This window comes from Trifolium pratense, linkage group LG5 (genome assembly GCF_020283565.1).
Source record: "Trifolium pratense cultivar HEN17-A07 linkage group LG5, ARS_RC_1.1, whole genome shotgun sequence".
In the NCBI taxonomy this organism is placed as follows: Eukaryota; Viridiplantae; Streptophyta; class Magnoliopsida; order Fabales; family Fabaceae; genus Trifolium; species Trifolium pratense.
Window position 1 is genome coordinate 53,005,623 of NC_060063.1, and position 23,894 is coordinate 53,029,516.

Consider the following 23,894-nt stretch of genomic DNA (forward strand, 5'->3'; position numbering starts at 1 on the left):
AAGAAATGGAAATGATGAAAAATGGAGAGGATCTTAACTCGGTGAAATAGATCAGGTTTTCTTTAAGAAACTTGATAACTAACAATTTAAAGATACTTGGAAATTAATAGATTAACATGAAAAATGTCATCAACTTCTATTCAATAGAATTTATTATCACCATTATTCACTAAGGATATCGTTATTCACTAAGGATTGAAATAAACTGAGAAAATATTATTCCGGACATATTCAAATTCTCATTTTGTACTATGTTACAAATTTTTGAATGTATTTCTACATGACACACACATCCTTGTTTTATACACAAATTAGATTAGATGATAGTGAAAGAAAAGAAAAGTGTGCCGCATTGAATTATTCCTTAATCTTATCCATCCATTCATTGATCCCCTCATCCATCCACATCACACTACTAATCTTCTTATTTTTGACGGGTAATCCACTAGTCGTAAGTCTTATCCACGCTGTCAACTTCTATTTTATTAACCGTTTGATACTTAAGCAAAGGGTTCTGACCGATAATTTAGAGCAAGTAGCGAACGACATCTTTAACAAAAAAATTCATTTTTATAACGTCCACTATTTAAGTAATAGAAATGGTAAAATGAAAAAAACATAGGATACGTGAAAAACTGGTAGGACGATAAAAATAAAAATAAATCTGTTCGTTTATTAGTTCAGGGGCTCAAGAGTCAAGCCCAAATAATTAGTTTTTTTCTTGGCCCATCACGGTCCCACCGTAATACTTTTCACTTAATTTTTAATTTTGTTTATAATTAATAATATCTTGAGTTGTTTTGAAGGGACGAAGCAAAACCGAAGAACAACAAACAGGTAATAACACAGTACTTTCACTTCAATTTCAATTCTACAACAACGCGTTTTCTTTTATTATTTTCTTATGTATAATTATTCCATTTTCCACTCTCCGGTTGATGAATTAATCAAACAACATTTATTTCTTGCTGTTCTGTTCTGACTATAAATATATAATTCTATATCTTATGTCAATGGAATATACTATTAATAATTAATAGTGGCGATTAATATCAAGAAGATTACAATGTATTTTTTAACTCCTAGTAGTACTTAGCTTATAATTCAAGCTAACCGAGGAAGTGCTTTTCAAACCCTATATTTAGATTCAGGTGTTAATCTATATTTTCATTCTACTATACAAATAATTGCTTTTCTGGATCAATTTAGTATTACTTTTGCAGGTATATTATATGGTTTCATAGCCAACAATGCTTGATTTAAGATTATTAGGAAACTGGAAGAAGTACTTTTTGGATTGATTTAAGTACTTCTGAGACTGTTTTGAAGAGATTATGGAAATAGATTATCAGATGTTCATAAGTTGTTTTCATCTTATTTCCATAAGCTTTCCATGATATCTTATGAATTGAAAACCGTTTGACTTTATTTTATCTTTTGTTATACAAATTACTTTTACATAAGTGATTATATGATACACGTTTATGCTACAAGCGCTTCATTAAGTTGTTTCCCATTTGAATCAATACTAGTCAACTGTTTTTCATTGATAACAGTTATACATAAAATTCTATAGTAGAGGTTTATAAGATTTGTATTGGTATGACAAATTGATCCCTCTCTTGTTGAGGACTATGTTGTGATGGGTTTAGATATATTTTTACTGTTTGTTTTACCATTGGATTGTGTCCAAGAATTGAAGGTTTCTTTACGTGGCTCTTACACAAGTGTTTGATCAAAATCATTTGAATTTCTTGCATACTGATCTTGCAAAATATAGTTCTCTTCCTCATACTTTGTATGTGCTGATAAAATTTGAAACGTTGTATGTAGTTAAAAGGAAATGGGGAATCTTTTGTGTTGTGTGCAAGTTGACCAATCAACGGTGGCTATGAAAGAAGGTTTTGGAAAATTTGAAAGGGTGCTTCAGCCAGGATGTCATTGCATGCCATGGTTCCTTGGAAAACGCATTGCTGGTGAACTCTCTCTTCGGGTACAACAATTGGATGTAAAATGTGAGACCAAGACAAAGGTTTGTTACTGTCTCAAACTTCAATTAGACCAAATTTTCATGTCATTCCATGCTTACCAATCACACAAATACTATCTTTTTGGCTATGATATTTTATTAATTTTTTTAGGTGCCATTTTGGTGCTCTTATTTTGATTCCTATGTGTTTTTTTAACGATGTTTATCTCTATGTGTATGCATAACATGATAGTCTTTACATTTTTTCATATTTTTCCATTGATATAATGTTGATTAGTTTTAATGTTTATTTGCATACAGGACAATGTCTTTGTCAATGTTGTTGCTTCTATTCAATATCGTGCCTTGGTAGACAAGGCCAATGATGCATTTTACAAACTTAGCAACACAAGGGGCCAAATTCAAGCTTATGTTTTTGACGGTATAAACCATAATCCTGCTTAGCAGTACATAAACATGCAATAAGTGGTTTAGAAAATATGTAAATTATCAGATAAGGTTAAATTCCCTTCTCATTGCAGTAATAAGGGCATATGTTCCAAAACTCGACTTGGATGACACCTTTGAGCAGAAAAATGAAATCGCAAAAGCTGTGGAAGAAGAGCTTGAGAAGGTAGTGTTTCTGTTACAAATAGTATTTTATTGATAAGGTGAACTGTGGATTTATGTAACTTTGAATTGTCTCAACAGGCTATGTCAGCTTATGGATATGAAATTGTTCAAACACTGATCGTTGATATAGAGCCAGATGAGCATGTGAAGCGGGCTATGAATGAAATCAATGCAGGTAATTTTTTTTAAGACCGTGTGATACTGATATCCCCACAGCATTGTTATTATATGAATTGAACTTCTATGTTGCAGTTTCCTTTTTAATTTAGTTTATCCCCCAAAAGAGGTCTAAGTGTTTAAGAATGCCCATTAAGTTCCAATTTAGAGGTGTCTCTGAGTTTTGTGCTATTATTTCTAGTATAGCTGCTGCCCTATCTTTACATCCTAACTTTGAGGTCAAGTTTGTTAGGCGGCAAACAAATATGGTTTCTCACACCCTTGCGAGGGCGGCCATATCTTGGGCTAGTCACCGTATTATTGAGATCATTCCTCCTTGTTTTTGATTAATGATATGAGTTAAGTTTGCTTTGGTAAAAAAGAAAGAGTGTTTATGAATGTATTTGATTCTAATTAAATCTAATTTTGTTGCAAATATTTAGGCATAACCTTGCTTCTTTGGGGTTCAATAGACAGAGTCATGTATGATATGGATCACATTATCTTCATTATATGAGCTAAACCTTGTGTGAGCTATGTATTAACTAGATATTGTATGAAGTGTTTCAAATGATTAATTTATAGTTTACTATGTTTCTCTACAGAGTGCTATATGCCAAATATTTCCTTCGTTCTTGGATTACCATATTTTCTTACTTCTTATACTGTTTCCTGTCTTTGATCAGCTGCAAGATTGAGGATGGCAGCAAGCGATAAGGCAGAGGCAGAGAAGATCTTGCAAATTAAGCGAGCGGAGGGCGAGGCTGAGTCTAAATATCTCTCTGGGCTGGGTATTGCTCGCCAGCGTCAAGCCATTGTAGATGGTTTGAGAGACAGTGTGATTGGATTTTCGGTTAATGTACCAGGGACAACTGCAAAAGATGTCATGGATATGGTCCTTGTCACTCAATACTTTGACACTATGAAAGAAATTGGTGCTGCCTCCAAGTCTTCTGCTGTATTCATCCCACATGGACCTGGTGCTGTTCGTGATGTCGCTAGCCAAATTCGTGATGGACTTCTCCAGGGTTCTCATTCTCATCAGTAGCTTCTATTCCTCCTACATCATATCTAATTTATATGGAGTGTGGTGCTTTTTTAATGCTTTTGGTTGTAATCGTTTTTTTTTTTTTTTTTTTTATGGTGAAAAGGGGCATAACCCTTACTTTTGGTTGTAATCTGTATATGTGGGATACAAATTCAATGCTGTAGCATAACCACACAGTTTGACGCTGTAAGCAATCATGTCCTTTGATTGGAAATTGGACGGCCCGGATCAGTTACAGCTTCTTGTTGTTACCGTGGGAAATCCGATTTTGTATGTGTGTGTATATTATATATATCTTTTTTTTTTAAAGCAATTATATATATCTTTTTGTATCATATGTTTTTGTATCAGATTAAAGCTGAACTTGTCACCAAAAAAAAGATTGCACTCATCTATCTTACCAAAATGTAAACCACTCACCCTTTCAAATTCATCCATGTAACAAAAATAGTGATTTTGATCTAAAATAATTTAGAGATTAGTTTTTATAGATTTTTAGAAAAGTTGAATTTACGTTGTGTTTGTTTATTATAATAAAAATCACTTTTTTTTAAATAAAAATAATCTTTAGTTTGTTTGGATACAACTTATAAAAGTGATTTTTTAACATTTCTTTTCTCTCTCCTCTAAAAAAATCTATTATTTTATAAGTTACTCTCAGTAGCTTATCATTTTTAACTATTTTCGGATTATTTTTAGCTTCTGATTATTTTAAAAATTTGTAACAAACAGATGCAAAACAATTAAAAGTGATTGTTTTTATAAAAAAAATAAATTTTTTTTCAAATAAGCTATAACAAAAGGCCTCTAAAGTCCCTCAAAATGTTATAATACAATAATAATTATAATTTATTGTATTAACCATACACGAGATAAATATTATCACTGGTGTACAAAAATAAAAAAGTACTTTTATTAGAAATTGATGGAGACACGTACTCCCTCCGTCCCAAATTATAAGGAAAAATTGGTCAAAGAAAGTTGATGTATTTGGTTAAAAATTTGGACCAAATACATTAACTTTATTTGACCAATTTCCCCTTATATTTTGGGACATAGGAGTACATAATATCATTTAGAAGCTAGAATAATAAATTAAAATAAATTAGGTTATGCTAGTACATTAAAACTGTACTCCATCCGACCGACCTTAATTTTAAGCAAATTTTCATTTTTGAGATTCATTTAATAACCAATGTATTTGGTGTATAATTAAGGTCATAGTTATTTATGAAAATTTGTTTATAATGAGCACAAGAGGGAGTATATCTATAATACAAATTAACATAATTATTACCTTGCGAGGCAAATCCATAAGTTTAGAAGGGTAGAATTGACATTTTCTTATGTTTGCTAAAGGTAGAAGGCTAAACGTAGCCGTGGGAAGGAGTGTGGCTGAGATGAAATATCCTTGTTGAGGAAGTTATCTATCTTTCTACATTTGATGGGGGTAATCCACACTCTTATCCACCGTAATCCATCCTTTTTAGCTAAAACGACAATCACCGAGCTTATTTTAAGTCGTTTTCTCTTGACCCACTCACTTATAATATTCTCTATAACAACACACTTCTAAGTAACCACAATTCATTGAGCAAAACAGAACAACAACAAACAGGTAAGAATCATCTTTTCAACAATACATTTTCTTTATTTTTGTTTTAGTAGTTTGTTTAGTTTGTACTAATGTTCTGTCTATAAATAATTCTACATGCGTTGGGTCAATCCATACAGAGTAAATTTCTGGCTTTAAATGGTACCCTCCTAGTGGACGATGAAATTGTGTCTCTCCGATTAGTGGTCCTTAGGCCGGATACTGAGTTTAAAAAAAAAAAAGAACTAAAATATATAGCCGCGTTGTTTTCACTGTCATGCCAACTACAACTTGTGTATTTCCTAAAGATACAGTTCATAGCTTCACTAAAACTGCGATGGCTTTGTTTGCGAGTTGGTGTTTTTCGAGGGGAGGACTTTTAAGGGTTAAGTCTATATTTCAATATATAGTAAATATATTAAACTAATTGAAAGAAGATTGTGATAAATGAGTATATACTACTTGAATCACATATTATTTTAAAAAAAAGAAGTCTTCTGTCTATATGGCTCGTATACAAAGTGTTTAGTCGAAATATTTTGAATTTCTTGCATTCCAATCATGCATATAATTGCCACCTTCATACTTTGTATCCTGTATTGATGTTTGTTGATATATTTAATTGCAGCTAAAAGCAAATGGGGAATCTTTCGTGTTGTATGCAAGTTCCACAATCTCAAGTGGCTATGAAAGAAGGTTTTGGAAAATTTGAAAAGGTGCTTCAGCCAGGATGTCATTGCATGCCATGGTTCCTTGGGAAACGAGTTGCTGGTCATCTCTCTCTTCGGCTACAACAATTGGATATCAAATGTGAGACCAAAACAAAGGTTTGTTACTGTCTCCAACTTCAATCAAACCAAACCTTCATGTCATTCCATGCTTATCAAACTATTCTCTCATATTTTTGCCATTGAATTAATGTTGATTGGTTTTAATAATGATTTGCTTACAGGATAATGTCTTTGTCAACGTTGTTGCTTCTATTCAATACCGTGCCTTGGCAGAAAAGGCCGATGATGCTTTTTACAAACTTAGCAACACAAAGAACCAAATCAAAGCTTATGTTTTTGATGGTATAAACCACAACCCTGCTTAGAAGTACATAAACATGCAATAAACCATAGCCCTGCTTATGTTTTTTATGGTAAATTATCAGCTAATGTAAAATTTCTATTCTCATTGCAGTAATTAGGGCAAGTGTTCCAAAACTCAACTTGGATGATGCTTTTGAGCAGAAAAATGAAATCGCAAAAGCTGTGGAAGAAGAGCTCGAGAAGGTATATATTTTTTGTTACAAATAGTATTTTATTGATAAGGTGAAATGTAGATTTATGTAACCTTGAATGGTCTCAACAGGCTATTTCAGCATATGGATATGAAATTGTTCAAACACTGATTGTTGATATAGTACCAGATGAGCATGTGAAGCGGGCTATGAATGAAATCAATGCTGGTAATTTTTTTTAAAACTATGAGATGTCGCCACAAAATTGTTATTATATGAATTAATGCTTATATGTTCAGTTACTTTTTTAATTTATTTTATTCTCCAAAAGATGTCAATAAATTTTTAAGAATGCTTGCCATTTTCCTCACAGTATGTCACACATGTATGGAAAACTATGTAGGCTACTTGTATATACAAGCTCTTATTATTAAGTATTTGGTCCTAAATCTTATGTGTTGCAAAAATCATTTTAGCGGTACCGGCCTTTGGTTTGTTTTTCTTCTTTGGGTTCCAATAGACAGTCATGCTATGATTTGGATCACATTATCTTCATTATATCAGCTCAACCTTGTATGATTTATGAATTAACTAGATATCGTTCGAAGTGTAACTTTTGTCTAATGATTAGGTTATAGTATACCATGTGTCTCTACCGAATGCTATGCTAAGTTCTTCGATTGCCATATTTTCTTATACTGTTTCATGTCTTTGATCAGCTGCAAGATTGAGGGTGGCTGCTAATGAGAAGGCAGAGGCTGAGAAGATATTGCAAATTAAGCGAGCTGAGGGTGAGGCTGAGTCTAAATATCTCTCTGGGCTGGGTATTGCTCGCCAGCGTCAAGCCATTGTAGAGGGTTTGAGAGACAGTGTGATTGGATTTTCAGTTAATGTACCAGGGACTACTGCAAAAGATGTCATGGATATGGTCCTTGTCACTCAATACTTTGACACTATGAAAGAAATTGGTGCTGCCTCTAAGTCTTCTGCTGTGTTCATCCCACATGGACCTGGTGCTGTTCGTGATGTCGCTAGCCAAATTCGTGATGGACTTCTCCAGGGTTCTGTATCTCATGAGTAGCTTATATTCCTCGTACTTCGTATCGTATTAGTATGGGAGTGTGGTGATTTTATAATACTTTATGTCTCTGCAGTATGTTATATAATTTCGTATCAGACTAAACTCCTAATCTGATCCTCCAAATATTATGCTATAATAACTTATCAGTCTTGCAAAGATATTTGTCACATTTCTCTTGAGAAATATGGTGGCACAATTACAAATTTGGTAATTGTTTGGTTTGTATCTTTGTGGGATTGATTTGGTGATAAAGTATTTGGAGGACTGTTTAAGAAAATTAATCTTAAGTTTCTACGTTATAATTGCTGCATAAGTAAACTATCAAGTATCCCTAGATATATAAGTTTTCTAAATTCTGCATAAGTTTCTACATTATTTCCAATTTCTTTCGCAATTCTTTCCTTAATTCCATTCTCACTCTTTTCAATTTCCTCTTGCATTATTACCTTTCTTTGGTTCCACATCCATCGTTTTGAATTTTTCATCTTCACAATATTGTGCTTACGAAACTCTTTCTCTATAGTTATCATTCATCCTCTAATCCTTTTTTATTAGGCTTCAAAAGGTGACTTTTCATGCAATCAACTACATTTTGTTCAAGTTATGATATCTTCATTGCTTCTATACTGTTTGGCAAATAAACAAACACACATGCATTAAGATTTCCAGTTTTTTTTCCCACATATACTACTGTTTTAATACTGTCTAAAAATAATAGATTACATGTTCTTTCATTATTGCATGTCCATCAACAATTGATATATATATATATATATATATATATATATATATATATATATATATATATATATATATATATATATATATATATATATATATATATATATATAGGGGTTTTCTAACTTAGACCCTAGTTAGGTCTAAGTTAGCAAGGTGCACCTTTTGAGTTGGACCAAAATACCCATTCTTTTAATTTTTGAAAGAATAGAGCAACAGGGGCATTTCTGTAATTTTACATAAAAAAAAAAATAATGACACGCGCCCCCACCTTCTTAAAAATTAATAGACGTGGATCCAGTGTCGCGCGCGTACGGAAGGACCATGGTTACAGACCGTTGATTTCCATCAGACAGCCAAGATGTGATCTCATTAAGGCTGTCTGATTGATCAGACAGCCCAGATCATCCTACCATCTTGTCTGCGCCACACTAGATTATAAGCTGGAGAGAGAAAATTTTACTTTTGAAAAAGGCAGCCACGTGTCAGCATATGAATGGGTCTGCGTGATTTTTTCCATTTTATGCTTTAAACTCGATTATTTCGTCGTAAATTAATTTTTTATTTTTTAATTTTTATACCAAAATTCATAATTTTTTTTTCTCTACAAATAGAGACTTGGTTTGTTTGATTTGGACACCGAAAAAAAAACGCAATTTTTCACTACTTTAAACTCGATTATTTCGTCGTAAATTAATTTTTTATTTTTTATTTTTTATACCAAAATTCATAATTTTTTTTTTCCTACAAATAGAGATTTGGTTCGTTCGATTTGGACACCGAAAAAAAAAACGCAATTTTTCACTACCTTAAATGAGATAAAACGATAATTAAAAACTAATGTTTGCTTCTGAAACCATTTATCTGGTACAATGGTTTCAGAGAGTTGTAATCTGAAACCATTTTGCTGGTAGAATGGTTTCAGTAAGTTGATTATTAGTTATTTGCTTCTGAAACCATTTAGCTTGTAGAATGGTTGCACATAGTTGTATTCTGAAACCATTTTACTGGTAGAATGGTTTCAGTGAGTAATTTATTAATTGTGTTTGCTTCTGAAACCATTTATCTGGTACAATGGTTTCAGAGAGTTGTAATCTGAAACCATTTTGCTGGTAGAATGGTTTCAGTAAGTAGATTATTAGTTATTTGCTTCTGAAACCATTTACATTGTAGAATGGTTGCACATAGTTGTATTCTGAAACCATTTTACTGGTAGAATGGTTTCAGTGAGTAATTTATTAATTGTGTTTGCTTCTGAAACCATTTATCTGGTACAATGGTTTCAGAGAGTTGTAATCTGAAACCATTTTGCTGGTAGAATGGTTTCAGTAAGTAGATTATTAGTTATTTGCTTCTGAAACCATTTACCTTGTAGAATGGTTGCACATAGTTGTATTCTGAAACCATTTTACTGGTAGAATGGTTTCAGTGAGTAATTATTTAATTGTGTTTGCTTCTGAAACCATTTATCTGGTAGAATGGTTTCAGAGAGTTGTAAACTGAAACCATTTTGCTGGTAAAATGGTTTCAGTAAGTTGATTATTAGTTATTTGATGAGATTAAGGTAGTGAAAAAAATTGAGTTTTTTTTCTGTGTCCAAATCAAACGAACCAAATCTCTATTTGTAGAGAAAAAAAAATTATGAATTTTGGTATAAAAAATAAAAAATAAAAAATTAATTTACGACGAAATAATCGAGTTTAAAGTAGTAAAAAATTGCGTTTTTTTTTCGGTGTCCAAATCAAACAAACCAAGTCTCTATTTGTAGAGAAAAAAAAATTATGAATTTTGGTATAAAAATTAAAAAATAAAAAATTAATTTACGACGAAATAATCGAGTTTAAAGTATAAAATGGAAAAAAATTAACGCAGCCAATCAGCTGCTGACACGTGGCCTGCCTTTTCAAAAGGCTTTCTCTCTCCGCGTCAGCCATCACGCAAACTCGCAGCTGTCGGCGCGTGTGATGCACGCGCTCTGATCTTGTGCAATCACACGCTGCCACGTGTCATGGGGGGGGAAAAAAGAAGTGGGGGCGCGTGTACTGTTGCATAAATTTACAGAAATGCCCCTGTTGCTCTATTCTTCCAAAAAATTAAAAAATGGGTATTTTTGTCCAACTCAAAAGGTGCACCTTGCTAATTTAGACCCAACTGGGTCTAAATTAGCAGCCCCCATATATATATATATATATATATATATATATATATATATATATATATATATATGTGGCTGACAATTTAAAACTAGATTTATATTCTAGACTTTCAACTTAGAAAGGGGGAAACTACATGATTTTTATTTAGTGGATTGCTAAGGATTTATGTTATAAATTTTTATTTTTATTTCGTAAACCAAGTATCTCTGAGCGGAACTGCAAAAACTTATCCCTCAAGTACGTCTCATAAGATTCAATGGATGACATATTCTGCTTAAAAATTTTAAGACTACTGCACACCCCAAGACAAAGATCAAATCCAAGACATTGTTATAACTTGTCTCTAGAATCTGGCATTTATGTTTCCTTATGATGTACTGTATGACTTAATTATGACCTATATATGATGTTCTCAAAATTTTAATTGCATCTTCGTTTTCACCTTTTTTTTTTTTACTTAATTCACCATCTTTCTCAAGAGTGGCTTAAGGTGGTTTATTTGAACTTTTTTGTGTTTAAGTGGAAGTTATTCAATGATCGTGTTTCAATAAAAACAATTTATTTCACTGAGGAGTGCAAAATTTAGCATCACTTTTGTGTATCGGAAAGTGTAATTTTTTTTTTATCATAGTGATTATAAATTTCATCCTTAAGGATCTTAACGTGAATAAATATAGGATTCAAACTTCCTGAGTTAAGTTCATAGGAACAATTGTTAAAAAAAAAGTTCATAGGAACGGAAAGAGTTATTGAAATCTAATTTATATTGCATAAGCTATTTGCATAAGCTCTAAAAATAGCTGGACCAAACGAGCCTTGAGTCTCTTTTGTTAACAAATTTTGATTTCAATCCAAAAATTGGTGGCGAGCAGCATCTGGTAGTATCGCATACTCCGCCGGTTTGAAGCCGAACCAGTTTCATTTCTTCGAAGAACCGGTGAACCAGTCTTACAGAAAAAGTGGTCGGAAGCGGCATTGCGTAAGTAACTGTGAGCTGTGAGCGAGAGTAAGAAAAGAAGCAAGAAGCGCCACAATGACGGCATCGGGACACGTCAGCCAACATTCTAGCTCAGGACTCTGTTTGATTCGTAAAACAACAAGGATTGAACGGAACAGTATAGGACAGAACAAGATAATACAAAACATGACAAAACTATACCGGAGAGATATAGGATGATAATATTTTTATATTAAAAAATAAAATGAGTATTTTCGTATTTTTTATAGTTGTACTGTGGACAAAAAGTTGTGTCATGGTTGAGTGAGGGACAAAAAAATCTTGTTTTTGTCGTGTTCCTTGCCGCACATAATTTTATGTTTTTTTGAAGGTAACACATAATTTTATGTTTTGATTTTGGTCTTTGATGTGTCGATATATTATTGGATGCATGTACCGACGGTGCATATAAATTAAATTCTTTGGAGAAACATTTCATAATGTTGTAGAAATATCTAAAAACAATTGAATTCAATAACAAAAGCGTGTGTGTCGCTTAAGCATTACTTTCATTTCATTTCACAAAGGAGGAGTATATATCAACACAAATTTGTAGACAAAAATACGACACATTCTCTCTCTTCCCTTACAACACGTAATTCGAAATATGCAAAAAATATTAAAAAAAACAAAAAGTATATAAATGTTGTATATTTGTTTGATATTTGTGTTTGAATAACATTTTTGTTCACAAAGAGTCATAACACTTTCATCGAGATCTTTGGACTTTCCCGCTTCTTTCTTTCATCATCATAACTGCTTCAATGGCAGCTCCAACAACAACAAATCGGAAGAAGGTTGGTAGCTATATTCCCTATGACATCGCACTCTGCATTCTCTCAAAGCTTCGTTTTACTTGCGCTACCAAATTATGGTCACAAACAATTGATGGAAAATTCTTATTTCCTGGAGAAATTTCGCAACAATCTTGTTGTTTCCAAATCTCTTCTAGATGACACTGATCTCCTCTTTAAACGAACTTCTCCTCCTCGATTTACATTGTGTTTGGGTTTGGGTAAAGATGCAATTGCATTGGATTATTTGGATCTTCGATCTAAATTTCCTAACTATGGTAAGCCAGATATCTCAATTTTAGGTTCAGCAATTGATGGTGTTATCTGTCGCTATGAAACTTCAAATCATACAAAAATAGTACTCTACAATCCTTATGCAGGAGAATTAAAACCAATCCCTCATACCCCTAAGAAAAATGACCTAGTTGATGTGGAGGGTGCCTATACTCTTCATGGGTTTGGTTATGAGGTTGTTGAAAATGATTTCAAAATTATCTGTGAATTGCAATTTACTTGAAGATTCCTTTTGGGAGATATATAGTGTAAAAAGTAACTCATGGAAGGAAGGAACTCAATGTTGATCATAATAACATTCCGCTTCTTTTGTAATTGCAACTTTTTGATGGTATAAACCATAACCCTGCTTAGAAGTACATAAACATGCAATAAGTTGTTTAACAATATGTAAATTATCAGCTAATGTAAAATTTCTATTCTCATTGCAGTAATTAGGGCAAGTGTTCCAAAACTCAACTTGGATGATGCTTTTGAGCAGAAAAATGAAATGGCAAAAGCTGTGGAAGAAGAGCTCGAGAAGGTATACTTTTTTTTGTTACAAATAGTATTTTATCGATAAGGTTAACTGTAGATTTATGTAACTTTGAATGGTCTCAACAGGCTATTTCAGCATATGGATATGAAATTGTTCAAACACTGATTGTTGATATAGTGCCAGATGAGCATGTGAAACGGGCTATGAATGAAATCAATGCTGGCAAGTTTTCTCTACCGAGTGCTATACTTGGTTCTTCGATTACCATATTTTCTTATACTGTTTTCTGTCTTTGATCATCTGCAAGATTGAGGGTGGCTGCAAATGAGAAGGCAGAGGCCGAGAAATTTTTGCAAATTAAGCGAGCTGAGGGTGAGGCTGAGTCTAAATATCTCTCTGGACTGGGTATTGCTCGCCAACGTCAAGCCATTGTAGATGGTTTGAGAGACAGTGTGATTGGATTTTCAGTTAATGTACCAGGGACAACTGCTAAAGATGTCATGGATATGGTCCTTGTCACTCAGTACTTCGACACTATGAAAGAAATTGGTGCTGCCTCCAAGTCTTCTGCTGTGTTCATTCCACACGGACCTGGTGCTGTTCGCCATGTCGCTAGCCAAATTCGTGATGGACTTCTCCAGGGTTCTGTATCTCATGAGTAGCTTATTAGTATGTGAGGGTGGTGATTTTATAATACTTTATGTCTCTGCAGTATGTTATTTAATTTTCTACCTGACTAGACTCCTAATCTGATCCTCCAAATATTATGGCATCACTTATCAGTCTTGCAAAGATATTTGTCACATTTTCTCTTATGGTGGTAATTGTTTTGTATCTTTGTGGGATTGATTTGGTGATAAAGTCTTTGGAGGACGGTTTAAAGGTATTACTCTTGTTTTATATTTTCAGTTTTCAATTCTTTAGATATAAGTTTTTACATTATAATTGATGCATATCTAGATTATCAACTATCTCCCATATATACAAGTTTTTTAAATTGTGAAAGTTAGATTCAAGAAGTTTTTTATATACTGTTTGAGAGCGCTTAAATTAAGTACTATGGTTTTCGACATCACATTTTTGAACAAAAGAAAATGCTTGCTTCTGTCTCCATCTCCAATAATAAATAAATGATAATATCTGAGAGGAGGGTACATTTCATTTTGTCCCTCAGAATCTGAAGGTTGCTTGCTTCTCAGAGTTCTTCTTAACTGAGAAATATAAACTTCCTCTCCCCTTTATGAATAACAGAGTTACCGAAAACAAAGTTGATGATGGAAGGAGCGCGAAGCTTCCTGTAAATCTAAGAAAAGAAAATAAGTCTAGAGCTATTTTCAAAGACTAATGTTCTATATGAATAAGCATGAACCATTTTAAACTTTTGCCGGTAGAAGTGATAAATAGATATCTAATACTAGTTCTGTTGTTGGATATTGACAAAGTTTTGTGTCATTGTTAAAAAGTCTCCTCTTCCAACAACCTCTCAGTTTAACATGAAAGCTTATCTTCTGGGCATAGGCTAGGGTCTTAGTGCCATGGAAACTCCAAACTTAGGAGTCTTATCTTCGGCCCCGAAATCCAATTCGCCAGCCATAGTTACAAAAAATCTCTGCCAAAACCCTTGTTGAACGAGAGCACCAGCCTTGCCAGCACTGTCAAATCGAGCCTTTAACAACGTTTGTGGAAAAAATGCATGCTGAACACCAATGGTGACACCGGTTTCCTGGAGTGACAAGCTATGCTTCACCTGTGTTGCAATGGCAGTCTGGGTTAGGGGGTTCACTTCGTGATATAATGTCGCTTTTAAAGTGTCAAAGCTGTCATGACTGCATAACACAAAGAAACAATATCAGAACACTTAGCAGTAATGATAATCCGATCCATTTTCTGATAAATTTAGTCTCGAGTTTTTGCTGGATATATCTCACAAGGTCAATGAAGCTTCAAGGAAGGCACTGTTGAAGCCAAAGCCGGCATTCAGCTTGGTTATTGATCTTGATGGTATGTGCAAGGCAACATTGGCTCCCAAGGACACAATTCTTGTTCCTAATAGGCCTGAGAAGTTTAGAACAGGGTCATATTGTCCTCCTTCATTTCCTAATAATCCAATTCGTCCGGTAATCCCAGTGAATTTATTACAGTATTGTAGTTCCACCTATGAATTCATTGTGATAATAGAAAATATTCAGACACTAAAAAAAATTCAAATTTTAAAAAGGATTAAATATGATACCATACATAGTTTATAGGCAAGTAAAAAGTAATTTTACCTTCCCAGAATCCGGTAAGTTACATTTGAGAACGGTCCTGACTCCAGGTACAATTTCTACAACTGTAATTGATATAGCAGCAAAAACATTCAAGTCAGACACACTGCAGTTAATGTCACATGTTTTCCGGGTTCTAAGAAATTTGAACCTGGATTCTCTACAGTCACTGACCGCATGCATTCACACAGTCAGTTATCTAGATCTCTGACTGCGTGAACATGTGCAGTTAATGACAGCAGAGAATCTGGTTTCAAGAAATTCATATGGCTCTCATTTGTTGTGGAAATCTTCCGGGGCTAAACTGTTTCCATAAATATTTCTAAGCAAGATGGCATACCAAGCTATGTGATAGGATGAGGTACTGACTGGTTTCCTAAGTGCAAAATTAGATATTTGTATCTTAAATGTAATTTACTTGCAATTTCATCCCTAATTAAAATAATGTGACATGATTCAGTATTTGATTGATTCAAACTTAACTACAAAACAGAAAATGGAATGATGAGAAAAAGTTTGAAAATGTTAAGGACTTAAATCATTAAGTTATTCAGTGCCTTCCTTGAAATAAAAAATGGTAAAAGAAAAGTAAAAGATTAAGTTAAGATTCATTATTCACAATACCTTTACAAGAGAAGCCTGCATTCCAATCCATGAATTTGTAGTGAAAGTGAATTGGTGATTGTTCAGCATAGTCCTTGTAAAGAACATCTAATAAAAAAATTAAACAAATTTATGTCAAAATAATACTTGCAAAAGAAGCTTAAAGATCCACTATTCTGGTGAAAGATTAAAATGGAAAACAAAAAAAATGAGGGATTGATAAAACCTTTGGCCTTATCCCCAAGATTTGAAAATATCCCAGGACCTATGCTCATTTTGCTAAAGTGAGTGCTTAGAAATAAAAAATATTATGGTTTGAGTTTCACCTTTTTGTGATTTGTTGAAATGAGAATTTATTGGGAGGGAAAGGGAGAGGCAAAGGAAATTTCCAATTGTACAAAATTGTTTGTGCCATGCATAAAACGAAATTTCCAAAAATAAATTGTAGCTATTGTTTGGTACACAAAAAATGACATGTCATGTTGGTGACTAGTGAAATAAGCAATGAGTGAAATTTAAGGTAACATTAGATTAGACAAACACACTGTCTGATACTGCTTGTAGACTACTATACTGACGCTCCTTGTAATGAAACCATTACTGTTGCTTTAGGCTTAAGCTGATTCTAATTATTAGTGATTTATGTACATTTTGGAAGCATTTAACCATATCATTATCTTGTCATTTTCTTAAAACAACTGTATGAAAATTAAACTCAATAATATTAATGCACTAAATTACCATATTTTATGAAAAAATATTTGTTGGAAGATGTCAACCCCTAAATAAATATGAGTTACTTATAAGAATTAGTCTATACAGTTTTATTAATTCGTTTATAAAAAAAAGTGCTACATTTTTTATTTTATATGTTATGAGCATATAGTGTAAAGTATCTTTTTATGAATATTGAGTTAGGAATTGAATAGGGTAACAATAGAGAAGAGAGGGATAATAAGGGAATAGTTCAATTTTCATTAACTTGTTCAATTAATCAATTGCAAGCCTTATATATAGATTGCATTAATGATAACTATCTCTACTTTAGTACATTTTGTTAGATGTTTTTGCACGTTAATCTTTTGATTCATAGAAGAAGAGACTATTAATTTGAAGATTGACCGGATGGTAAGTAAAATTTAACAAAAAATTATTTTTTTTAGAAATCGAATTTGAGTTATTGTGTTGCTAAAACCATGGAAGCACAATTAACATTCTCAAAATAACTATCTATGTCAATTGTCAATTGCAACGTCTTTGTCACATTATTAATCAAGCATAACGACATATTTGGATTTATTCCCGAGAGGGCCATAGGCCCATGAAAATGTTACATTTATTGGAGTGTGTTAGAGGGTGTGAAAAGTTGAGTTTAGAATCATAAAGCAGTGATGATGTGGCTTTTCATTATTAGAGTGTATTTAAAGAGTGTGTTAGAGGGTGTGACTCTAGCACTCCGTTTATTTGAAAATGCATTCCGAAGTTTTTCAATCTTCCTGCAAGGTAGTGATGGTTGGAATTTGTGTATATAACAAATCAAACTTGTTTCAGAACATGTGTGAAAAGTTGTGTTAGACTTCATTGAAATTTTTGGCACGATAGAAAAACTCAAGTAAAATTAGTCACACCATGCATTGGTTGGAGTCAAGATTTTAATTATTGTCACAAGATCATGACTAAAATTTTTGTGATGGAGTTGAGTAATCTCATAACTCATAAGGCCATTCTCATTTTAATTAACCTCCTTAATTAATGTGTTTAGATTACATGTTCACCAAAAAAGAGTGTTTAGATTATAAATATACAGCAGAGCCATTCAAATACTCTTACATGCATGCATATAGCCTCAGATCTAAATCATTTCTAGGCGACTTTCTTCTCTTATTAAATTTCTACTCAGCTTTAAAAAAAGCCTCAAGCCGATAAAAGCTCTTCATCATATTCGCAATTTATAAAGAAGAACCGACAGTGATTGACCTCACAGATTTGTTTGTGCAAACAGTATATAAAGAACCACAAATCTTACTTACATCTATATAAAGTCCTCTCTAGAGGTAAAGTTACATAGATCCAAAAAAATCAGGAAAGTCAAGAATTATTTTGAAATTGCGCAACAAAACATAAAGAAACAAAACCGTAATGCAGCTAGCTATTGATGCAATATTTTGAAATTTCACAAAACATGTTTCTCTTGGTTGGAGGTGCCCAAAATTTCTCCAACCATGTTTGTCTCTTACCTCCAATTCCCACCTTTCTCTTATTTCGAGCTTCCTACAGTGCCCATAGTCAACATATTTCAAAAATAAATCATGACAAAGTCACTTTCCCACAAACCCTTTTCACTCCTTCCTTACAATGAAAATTACTGTAAGGACAACAACTTTTTCAGAAACTAGTGCTTGTCCTTTCCTCACCCTATCATAAAAAATCAAATTAATTTCCATTTCTAAATAAATAAATTGTCACCACTTAAAAAAACCCAGTAAAAAAATAAATTAAAATAAAACTAATTTATGAATTTGAATACTAGTAATACTATTTTGGCTTTCACCACAGTTTAATCTACATCAACCTATCAGACAAACTAGGAAGTCGTCGGAAAAAGTTCAAACTAGCCGGAGGCATAGGATTCCGGAACATTGGATGACGAAGATAATAGAATCCTAAAGCCACAGCAACCATTTTAGGAGGCACAGAATAAAGTATAATAGCAACAACAAAACACACTCCAATGAACAATTTCGTTGCTCTTGGATCTCTCCAACTAACCAATGCTTGAAGTCTTTCTCCTTGTGTAGCAAAATCCCCCAAAACAGTTTGCACCCTCGCAGCCAACATTCTTAACCTATCGTACCTAATCCTAACCAAATCAGGTGGTTTGGAGCTAGGCATTGTGTCGAATTCTTCGTCTAATTCATCGGGATCAACAGCTTCGGCTTGTGATAATCTTGTATCCATACCAGCAGGTATTTTAGGTCTGAATCGGTAATACCAGATTCCGATTAAAACAACGTATAAAAACCCGGTTGGAACAATTAAATCTGGATACCAAACAAGGACTAAGTAAAGTATATGAAGTAAAACCGTTGTAACTGGATTTTTCCATCTTCTTATATCATCTAACCATTTAGCTAATCCAACGGCCCAAGATAAAACTGCAACAATTCTAAACCAATTCGCTTTACTTTTTCTCATACTCCACGCGTGTGAGTCAGCATCCAACATATAACGAACAACTTCATGTCCCATTGGTGGCTCAGACCGCGCCAGCCACTGCGCCACCATTTTTGTGGCTGCGCCACGGAGAGCTTCCTGCTGAGCCACGCCAAGTGGACGGATGTAATGCATTTTTGGAAGTAACGGTTGTCCGTAAACTGCACACGTGTCTGGCATAAAACTTGGGCATGCGAACCGAACCGCTAACTCGATTTCACCCATTTTCTTTAAACCGGTTCGAGTTAGAACAAGTAAAGGATATGAACTTGTGTAGATTTTGTTGCTTTCTAGCGTAGAGACTCGTATACGGATTTTTCCTATACGGCAATCTGGTCTTTCTTCTGACACGTCAGCAAACATACGCCAGTTGTCGAATACGCCTACGGTCAAGACTGTACATGGATCGTATACCTGCCACGTGTACTGTTCGTTCCAACGTGGATCAAAGCTATCTGTTACGGTGCGTGTTCGTACCCATTTTTTACCGTATTTTGCTACACAGTACGCATCGGTGGAACCTTTTCCTGGACCCTTGGATTTCATTGGGAGAAGACCGCGAGCGCCTAGGATTCCAAGTTCAAGTATACCAACGGGTGGTTTCCAGAGAGATTTCGCGGTGGGACGGAAATCGCTGCACACGTGCGCCGCTTCATCAAGCACGTGATAACCACCTTCTAAACAGAGACGTAGGTGGACTCGTCCGCAGTAGGTTCCACCTTCTAATGGAAACCATTTGGCAGGCACGTGGCGGTCGTCTATTCGTTGTTCAATTGAAGTAAGAGGAATTACCACGTGGCCGAGTAAGGCTGCTTCCTTGGTGGTGCGATCTTCTACCAGAAGGACCATGGAATCTTCTAGTGGCTCTCCAGCTACGAAGAGAAGATCTTCGTACCAGTGAAACGACATGCTGTGGTGATTCATTGATCCTCTTCTCGTTCTCTGTGATTGAAACCCTAATTGAACCTTTACTCTTATTTCCGGTGCTGTTAATGGAGGTAGATTCGGAGTCAGATTCAGGTCTTGTGCTTCCATTACTGTAACTCTTAGATACCAAAGCTTCGGAGATTGATAAACCTTCGAACGAGTATGCGCCACGTATGGTGCATCTGAACTCCATGCTTCTGGAAAAGCATCGTCAGATTGAGTTCCGATCCAAACGGAAAGCTGTATATCACCGGAGACTCTACCGGTGTTTTGTTCAGCGGCGCCACCTTCGAGACGGTACCATTGTGGAGCAAGAGGACTATCTGGTGAATCTCGAATAGGTACATCTGAAAGATCAAAACAAACACCACCGAGAAATTGCTCTGTTGGTGAATCCCAAACGGAAATCTCCAACGTGGCACCGGTTGCGTCGGTTTTGTTATAACCCAAAGCAAACACCTGGTTCCATTCCGGCGAGTCGTTAGGCTCGTTGGGCCGGTAACTAGCGGGCTTCGATCTAACATAGTGACTTGTTGTTCGAACCTTCACGAATGGGCTTTCAGTTGGAGGATTAAGCCCACGAACTTTCACGATTCTAACAAACAGATACTGCATTGGTTCAACTAGATCATAGGGATGAATCCTTTCAGATTCACCGTTTGGTTTCTTCCCGGAGATATCTTTCGGAGCATAATCACCACCACCGTTCGGTCTTTTCATAATCTTCACTCTATCATTTCTCATTGCCTGCATTTTCCTCACTTCTGGCTGGTGATGATTATACTGCATTTCAGGTTCCGGTGGACCATACATCTCCGGTAACGGTGGATCCTGTTGAACACGAACCACCGGAGAAGGTGATTCTTCCATAACCACAACACGCGGCGAATGAGGACCATCTGGAAGTGGAACACAATGCTCCATTTGTTCAGAAACCTGAAAAACCCTTCCCTCTTCAACCATCATCGGAGGCCTGTTTCTCTCTTGCTCATTACCACCACCACCGTGTCGCTCCTCCTCCGGCGGCCGTTGTTGCTCCTGTTGTTGTTGTTGTTGTTGTTGTTGTTCCTCTTGCTGTAACATCTCATCATAGTAATAAATCTTGAGACCAATTTCACCTCTAACCCAACTGAAAACACTCTTCTTCTCTAAAGTATAATAAACCAAAGCTTCTTCTCCTCTACCTGAAAACTGAGTTCCATAAAGCTTCACTCTACCGAGAAAATGATTCTTCCGTCCACTACCATTCCCAAATTTCTTATCATTATAAACCTCAACTTCAAGCTCTTCAAACTCCATATTTTCCGGGTCAGAAACAATGAACTCAAGTGATTCATTCCAAACCGGGTTAAGCTCTTTGAACCGGGTGGTGGTTCGTTTTCTCTGACCATCAAAATCCGCCACAACATAAGGACTAGAACTTCCTTGACCATCTTTAGGAAGAAGATTTCGTGCATCAACAACTTCGACCGCCAATCTTCTCACCGTTTGCGGTGGTCCTTGTTGAAACGGCGTCGTCATAGTGTTCATATTCTCATATCTCGAGAATAGAAAATAAAAGACTCGTTTTCGTTCTGTGTATTGTACTATTGCGTTGAAGGTTGCGTTTTTATTATTTTATTTTAATGATAATTTAATTAATATTTTTTCCGTTTATTTAGGGAAGGAAGGAAGGTTTGTTTGTGAGCAGGTTGGATTCCATGCTCTCTTGTGAAGGATTGATTTCTTTTACAACTTTTTTCAATTACCTCCACTACGGGTTCGTTATCATCCACCTCAGCTTTTTTTTTTAATTGTTTTTTTGTAAGAGAATATTATTTTAAGATTAGTTTGTGAATTTGTGAATGTTTTTATTTATTTATTGATTTTAACTTGATGGCTATTGTTGAGTTGAGTGAGAATGAATGTAATATGAATGGCCCAAGCAAGCATCTCACTTTTTTTCTATTTACTAATCTCCTAGTCACAGACAAAAAGTTCTGATTCTAATTCTTAAATTTTCTATGTTTTTTTTTTGGTTAAATTTTCTATATGTGAGTGAGATATCAATTCATGAATGAATGCACATGTGCATTTTTTATTTGTGATCATACCATTTATTTTATTTTATTTTTGTAAAAGCAATCATAAGTATGAGAAGAGTTTTTCTTGCTTTTGTGATATAAAAATTGAATTTTGGATTTATTTATTAATGTTTTTAGAGTCACACGCTTGTTTGTCTTAACCCTTTTAGTCAAAAAACAAATTGGGGAGAGTGGCAGATAAATCATAAATTTATTGTTTAACAAAGTTTGTTGTCACGCTCTAGATCTCTTGTTTGTTACTGTTGATTTATTTAACTATTATAGAAGTTATTGGTTTCATGTGTGATATTCAATTCAAGTATGAAATATTGTTTTTTGCAAGAGGAAGTATAGATGAGATTGTGATGTTAAAAAGTGTGTGTGTACACCAATAGCAATATCTAGGACTTGTAGTTATTATGTACATGTTCATCCCTCTTCATGACATTGTTTGACTAACAATGTTGGAAGGTGTATTTGTGTGTTGGTACCAATGGTGATTTCATCGGAATAACAGGGAATTTATTACCGTGATTTTGCAAATGTTACACAGTGGAGTTTTTAAAAGATTGCGGTGGTTCCACTTCACTGTGATTTTAGTAAATTCACCGTAATACCAAACATGCATGTAACTCTTTAATGTATGTTTCATATTACGGTAGTTTCTCTTTAAAATCATGCATGTAACTCTCACCTTGATTTCGATGAGAGTAGATCCCCTCCAGTTTGATTTTCACAGGAGGGAGTAAATTTTTTATTCTAGCCATTGATTCATTTTTTAATTAATAATTATCTTGCAATAGTACAGAACATGGGGTGGAGATTAAACAGGGGGAAATTTATACTGGAGAGAATCTACTCTCGATTTCGATCTCTCACTGTGATTTCGATTTCGATAAACTCTGTGATCCCAATACGAATGCATAGGTTTAAATTTTCAATGAAAGCTACAAGCCTCTGTAGGAAGGCACATGATTCCGCGTCCCAACCATGGACCCATAATTTTTTGTCAAAAAGCATCTGCATTTTGAATAAAGTTCTAGGACAAAGCATCACCTTTATCCTTCCTTCCCTACCCCTTTGGTTCCCTTATTCCTCCCCATGCATTACTTGTCAACATCAAAAACTCCAAGCACCTTTCCTTTCTTGTTTCAAGCAAAACTATATATTGATTTATATACTAGTGTTCAGGAAGCTCCTTCAAGCACTATTCCACTATATCCCAATTGTGTTCAACAAGCTCATTATTTTTCAGTATTTAGGAATGCCACATGATGTTATTATATCGTGTAACTATTATTTTTTATGTAGATTTTGAATAAGAAATTTGAAAAAGTTTTGGAAAGTTATTCATTTTTTTAACTATTAACTAATTTATCATAAATGGAATAGTTTAGGTAACCAGAAGAAGCAGACAAACAATTTAAGCTCAGGAAGAAGCTTCTCTTTCCTGCATAAGCATCAGGTGCAGTTATGCTCTTTTTAAATTGATGGACTACTTGTGGAATCTGATCCTTTAAGATAAAAAGTAAATTTTGACATAGTGCTTTTCTGATTTAGCATAATTGGGATCAAGTTACTGGATTAAGGTCAGTGGAGAATATTGTTTAAAGAATCATATATGCAAAGGAGGTTTTTGAAAAGAAGAGGTGATGTCA

The 23,894-nt window shown here is 34.4% G+C and overlaps 5 protein-coding genes across 7 annotated transcripts; 3 read left to right on the top strand and 2 right to left on the bottom strand.

Annotated features, from left to right (window-relative positions):
• Positions 1 to 533: 533 nt before the first annotated feature.
• Positions 534 to 4,141, top strand: LOC123884153 (hypersensitive-induced reaction 1 protein). 3 transcript variants are annotated; one of them, XM_045933174.1, is made up of 6 exons: positions 534 to 837; positions 1,834 to 2,032; positions 2,291 to 2,411; positions 2,512 to 2,603; positions 2,681 to 2,777; positions 3,445 to 4,141. In XM_045933174.1, exons 2-6 carry the CDS (start codon positions 1,844 to 1,846, stop codon positions 3,804 to 3,806), a joined length of 861 nt encoding a protein of 286 aa, XP_045789130.1. In that variant the 5' UTR covers positions 534 to 837; positions 1,834 to 1,843; the 3' UTR covers positions 3,807 to 4,141. The 3 variants fall into 3 exon arrangements, with proteins under 3 accessions (XP_045789130.1, XP_045789131.1, XP_045789129.1); XM_045933175.1 differs by having other exon boundaries at positions 836 to 1,151; XM_045933173.1 differs by lacking the exon at positions 534 to 837 and adding an exon at positions 905 to 1,223.
• A 989-nt stretch (positions 4,142 to 5,130) lies between these two features.
• On the top strand, positions 5,131 to 8,081 carry LOC123885172 (hypersensitive-induced reaction 1 protein). The gene is made up of 6 exons (XM_045934435.1): positions 5,131 to 5,424; positions 6,029 to 6,227; positions 6,353 to 6,473; positions 6,586 to 6,677; positions 6,757 to 6,853; positions 7,345 to 8,081. The coding sequence occupies exons 2-6, from the start codon at positions 6,039 to 6,041 to the stop codon at positions 7,704 to 7,706; spliced, it is 861 nt and encodes a 286-aa protein (XP_045790391.1). The 5' UTR covers positions 5,131 to 5,424; positions 6,029 to 6,038; the 3' UTR covers positions 7,707 to 8,081.
• A 4,332-nt stretch (positions 8,082 to 12,413) lies between these two features.
• LOC123886893 (hypersensitive-induced reaction 1 protein-like) lies at positions 12,414 to 13,872 on the top strand. The gene is made up of 4 exons (XM_045936167.1): positions 12,414 to 12,888; positions 13,117 to 13,208; positions 13,289 to 13,389; positions 13,471 to 13,872. The coding sequence occupies exons 1-4, from the start codon at positions 12,414 to 12,416 to the stop codon at positions 13,823 to 13,825; spliced, it is 1,023 nt and encodes a 340-aa protein (XP_045792123.1). The 3' UTR covers positions 13,826 to 13,872.
• Positions 13,873 to 14,240: 368 nt separating this feature from the next.
• LOC123884758 (mitochondrial outer membrane protein porin of 34 kDa-like) lies at positions 14,241 to 16,360 on the bottom strand. The gene is made up of 5 exons (XM_045933952.1): positions 16,260 to 16,360; positions 16,055 to 16,141; positions 15,434 to 15,495; positions 15,092 to 15,318; positions 14,241 to 14,989 (listed from the first exon to the last, which is right to left on the bottom strand). The coding sequence occupies exons 1-5, from the start codon at positions 16,306 to 16,308 to the stop codon at positions 14,683 to 14,685; spliced, it is 732 nt and encodes a 243-aa protein (XP_045789908.1). The 5' UTR covers positions 16,309 to 16,360; the 3' UTR covers positions 14,241 to 14,682.
• Positions 16,361 to 18,528: 2,168 nt separating this feature from the next.
• Positions 18,529 to 23,566, bottom strand: LOC123884214 (protein QUIRKY). Its single transcript, XM_045933264.1, has one exon. It carries the CDS (start codon positions 21,701 to 21,703, stop codon positions 18,596 to 18,598), a length of 3,108 nt encoding a protein of 1,035 aa, XP_045789220.1. The 5' UTR covers positions 21,704 to 23,566; the 3' UTR covers positions 18,529 to 18,595.
• Positions 23,567 to 23,894: the final 328 nt, after the last annotated feature.

Excerpts from the sequence above, each read along its gene's own strand:
- LOC123884153 (XM_045933174.1), top strand. The coding sequence starts at position 1,844 with ATGGGGAATCTTTTGTGTTGTGTGCAAGTTGACCAATCAACGGTGGCT. Across the intron at positions 2,033-2,290 it reads AATGTGAGACCAAGACAAAG|GACAATGTCTTTGTCAATGT; the intron begins GTTTGTTACTGT and ends ATTTGCATACAG. Across the intron at positions 2,778-3,444 it reads TATGAATGAAATCAATGCAG|CTGCAAGATTGAGGATGGCA; the intron begins GTAATTTTTTTT and ends GTCTTTGATCAG.
- LOC123885172 (XM_045934435.1), top strand. The coding sequence starts at position 6,039 with ATGGGGAATCTTTCGTGTTGTATGCAAGTTCCACAATCTCAAGTGGCT. Across the intron at positions 6,228-6,352 it reads AATGTGAGACCAAAACAAAG|GATAATGTCTTTGTCAACGT; the intron begins GTTTGTTACTGT and ends ATTTGCTTACAG. Across the intron at positions 6,854-7,344 it reads TATGAATGAAATCAATGCTG|CTGCAAGATTGAGGGTGGCT; the intron begins GTAATTTTTTTT and ends GTCTTTGATCAG.
- LOC123886893 (XM_045936167.1), top strand. The coding sequence starts at position 12,414 with ATGACATCGCACTCTGCATTCTCTCAAAGCTTCGTTTTACTTGCGCTA. Across the intron at positions 13,209-13,288 it reads TGGAAGAAGAGCTCGAGAAG|GCTATTTCAGCATATGGATA; the intron begins GTATACTTTTTT and ends TGGTCTCAACAG. Across the intron at positions 13,390-13,470 it reads AATGAAATCAATGCTGGCAA|ATTGAGGGTGGCTGCAAATG; the intron begins GTTTTCTCTACC and ends ATCATCTGCAAG.
- LOC123884758 (XM_045933952.1), bottom strand. The coding sequence starts at position 16,308 with ATGAGCATAGGTCCTGGGATATTTTCAAATCTTGGGGATAAGGCCAAA. Across the intron at positions 15,496-16,054 it reads TGCAGGCTTCTCTTGTAAAG|TTGTAGAAATTGTACCTGGA; the intron begins GTATTGTGAATA and ends TATCAATTACAG. Across the intron at positions 14,990-15,091 it reads CTTGAAGCTTCATTGACCTT|TCATGACAGCTTTGACACTT; the intron begins GTGAGATATATC and ends TGTGTTATGCAG.
- LOC123884214 (XM_045933264.1), bottom strand. The coding sequence starts at position 21,703 with ATGAACACTATGACGACGCCGTTTCAACAAGGACCACCGCAAACGGTG.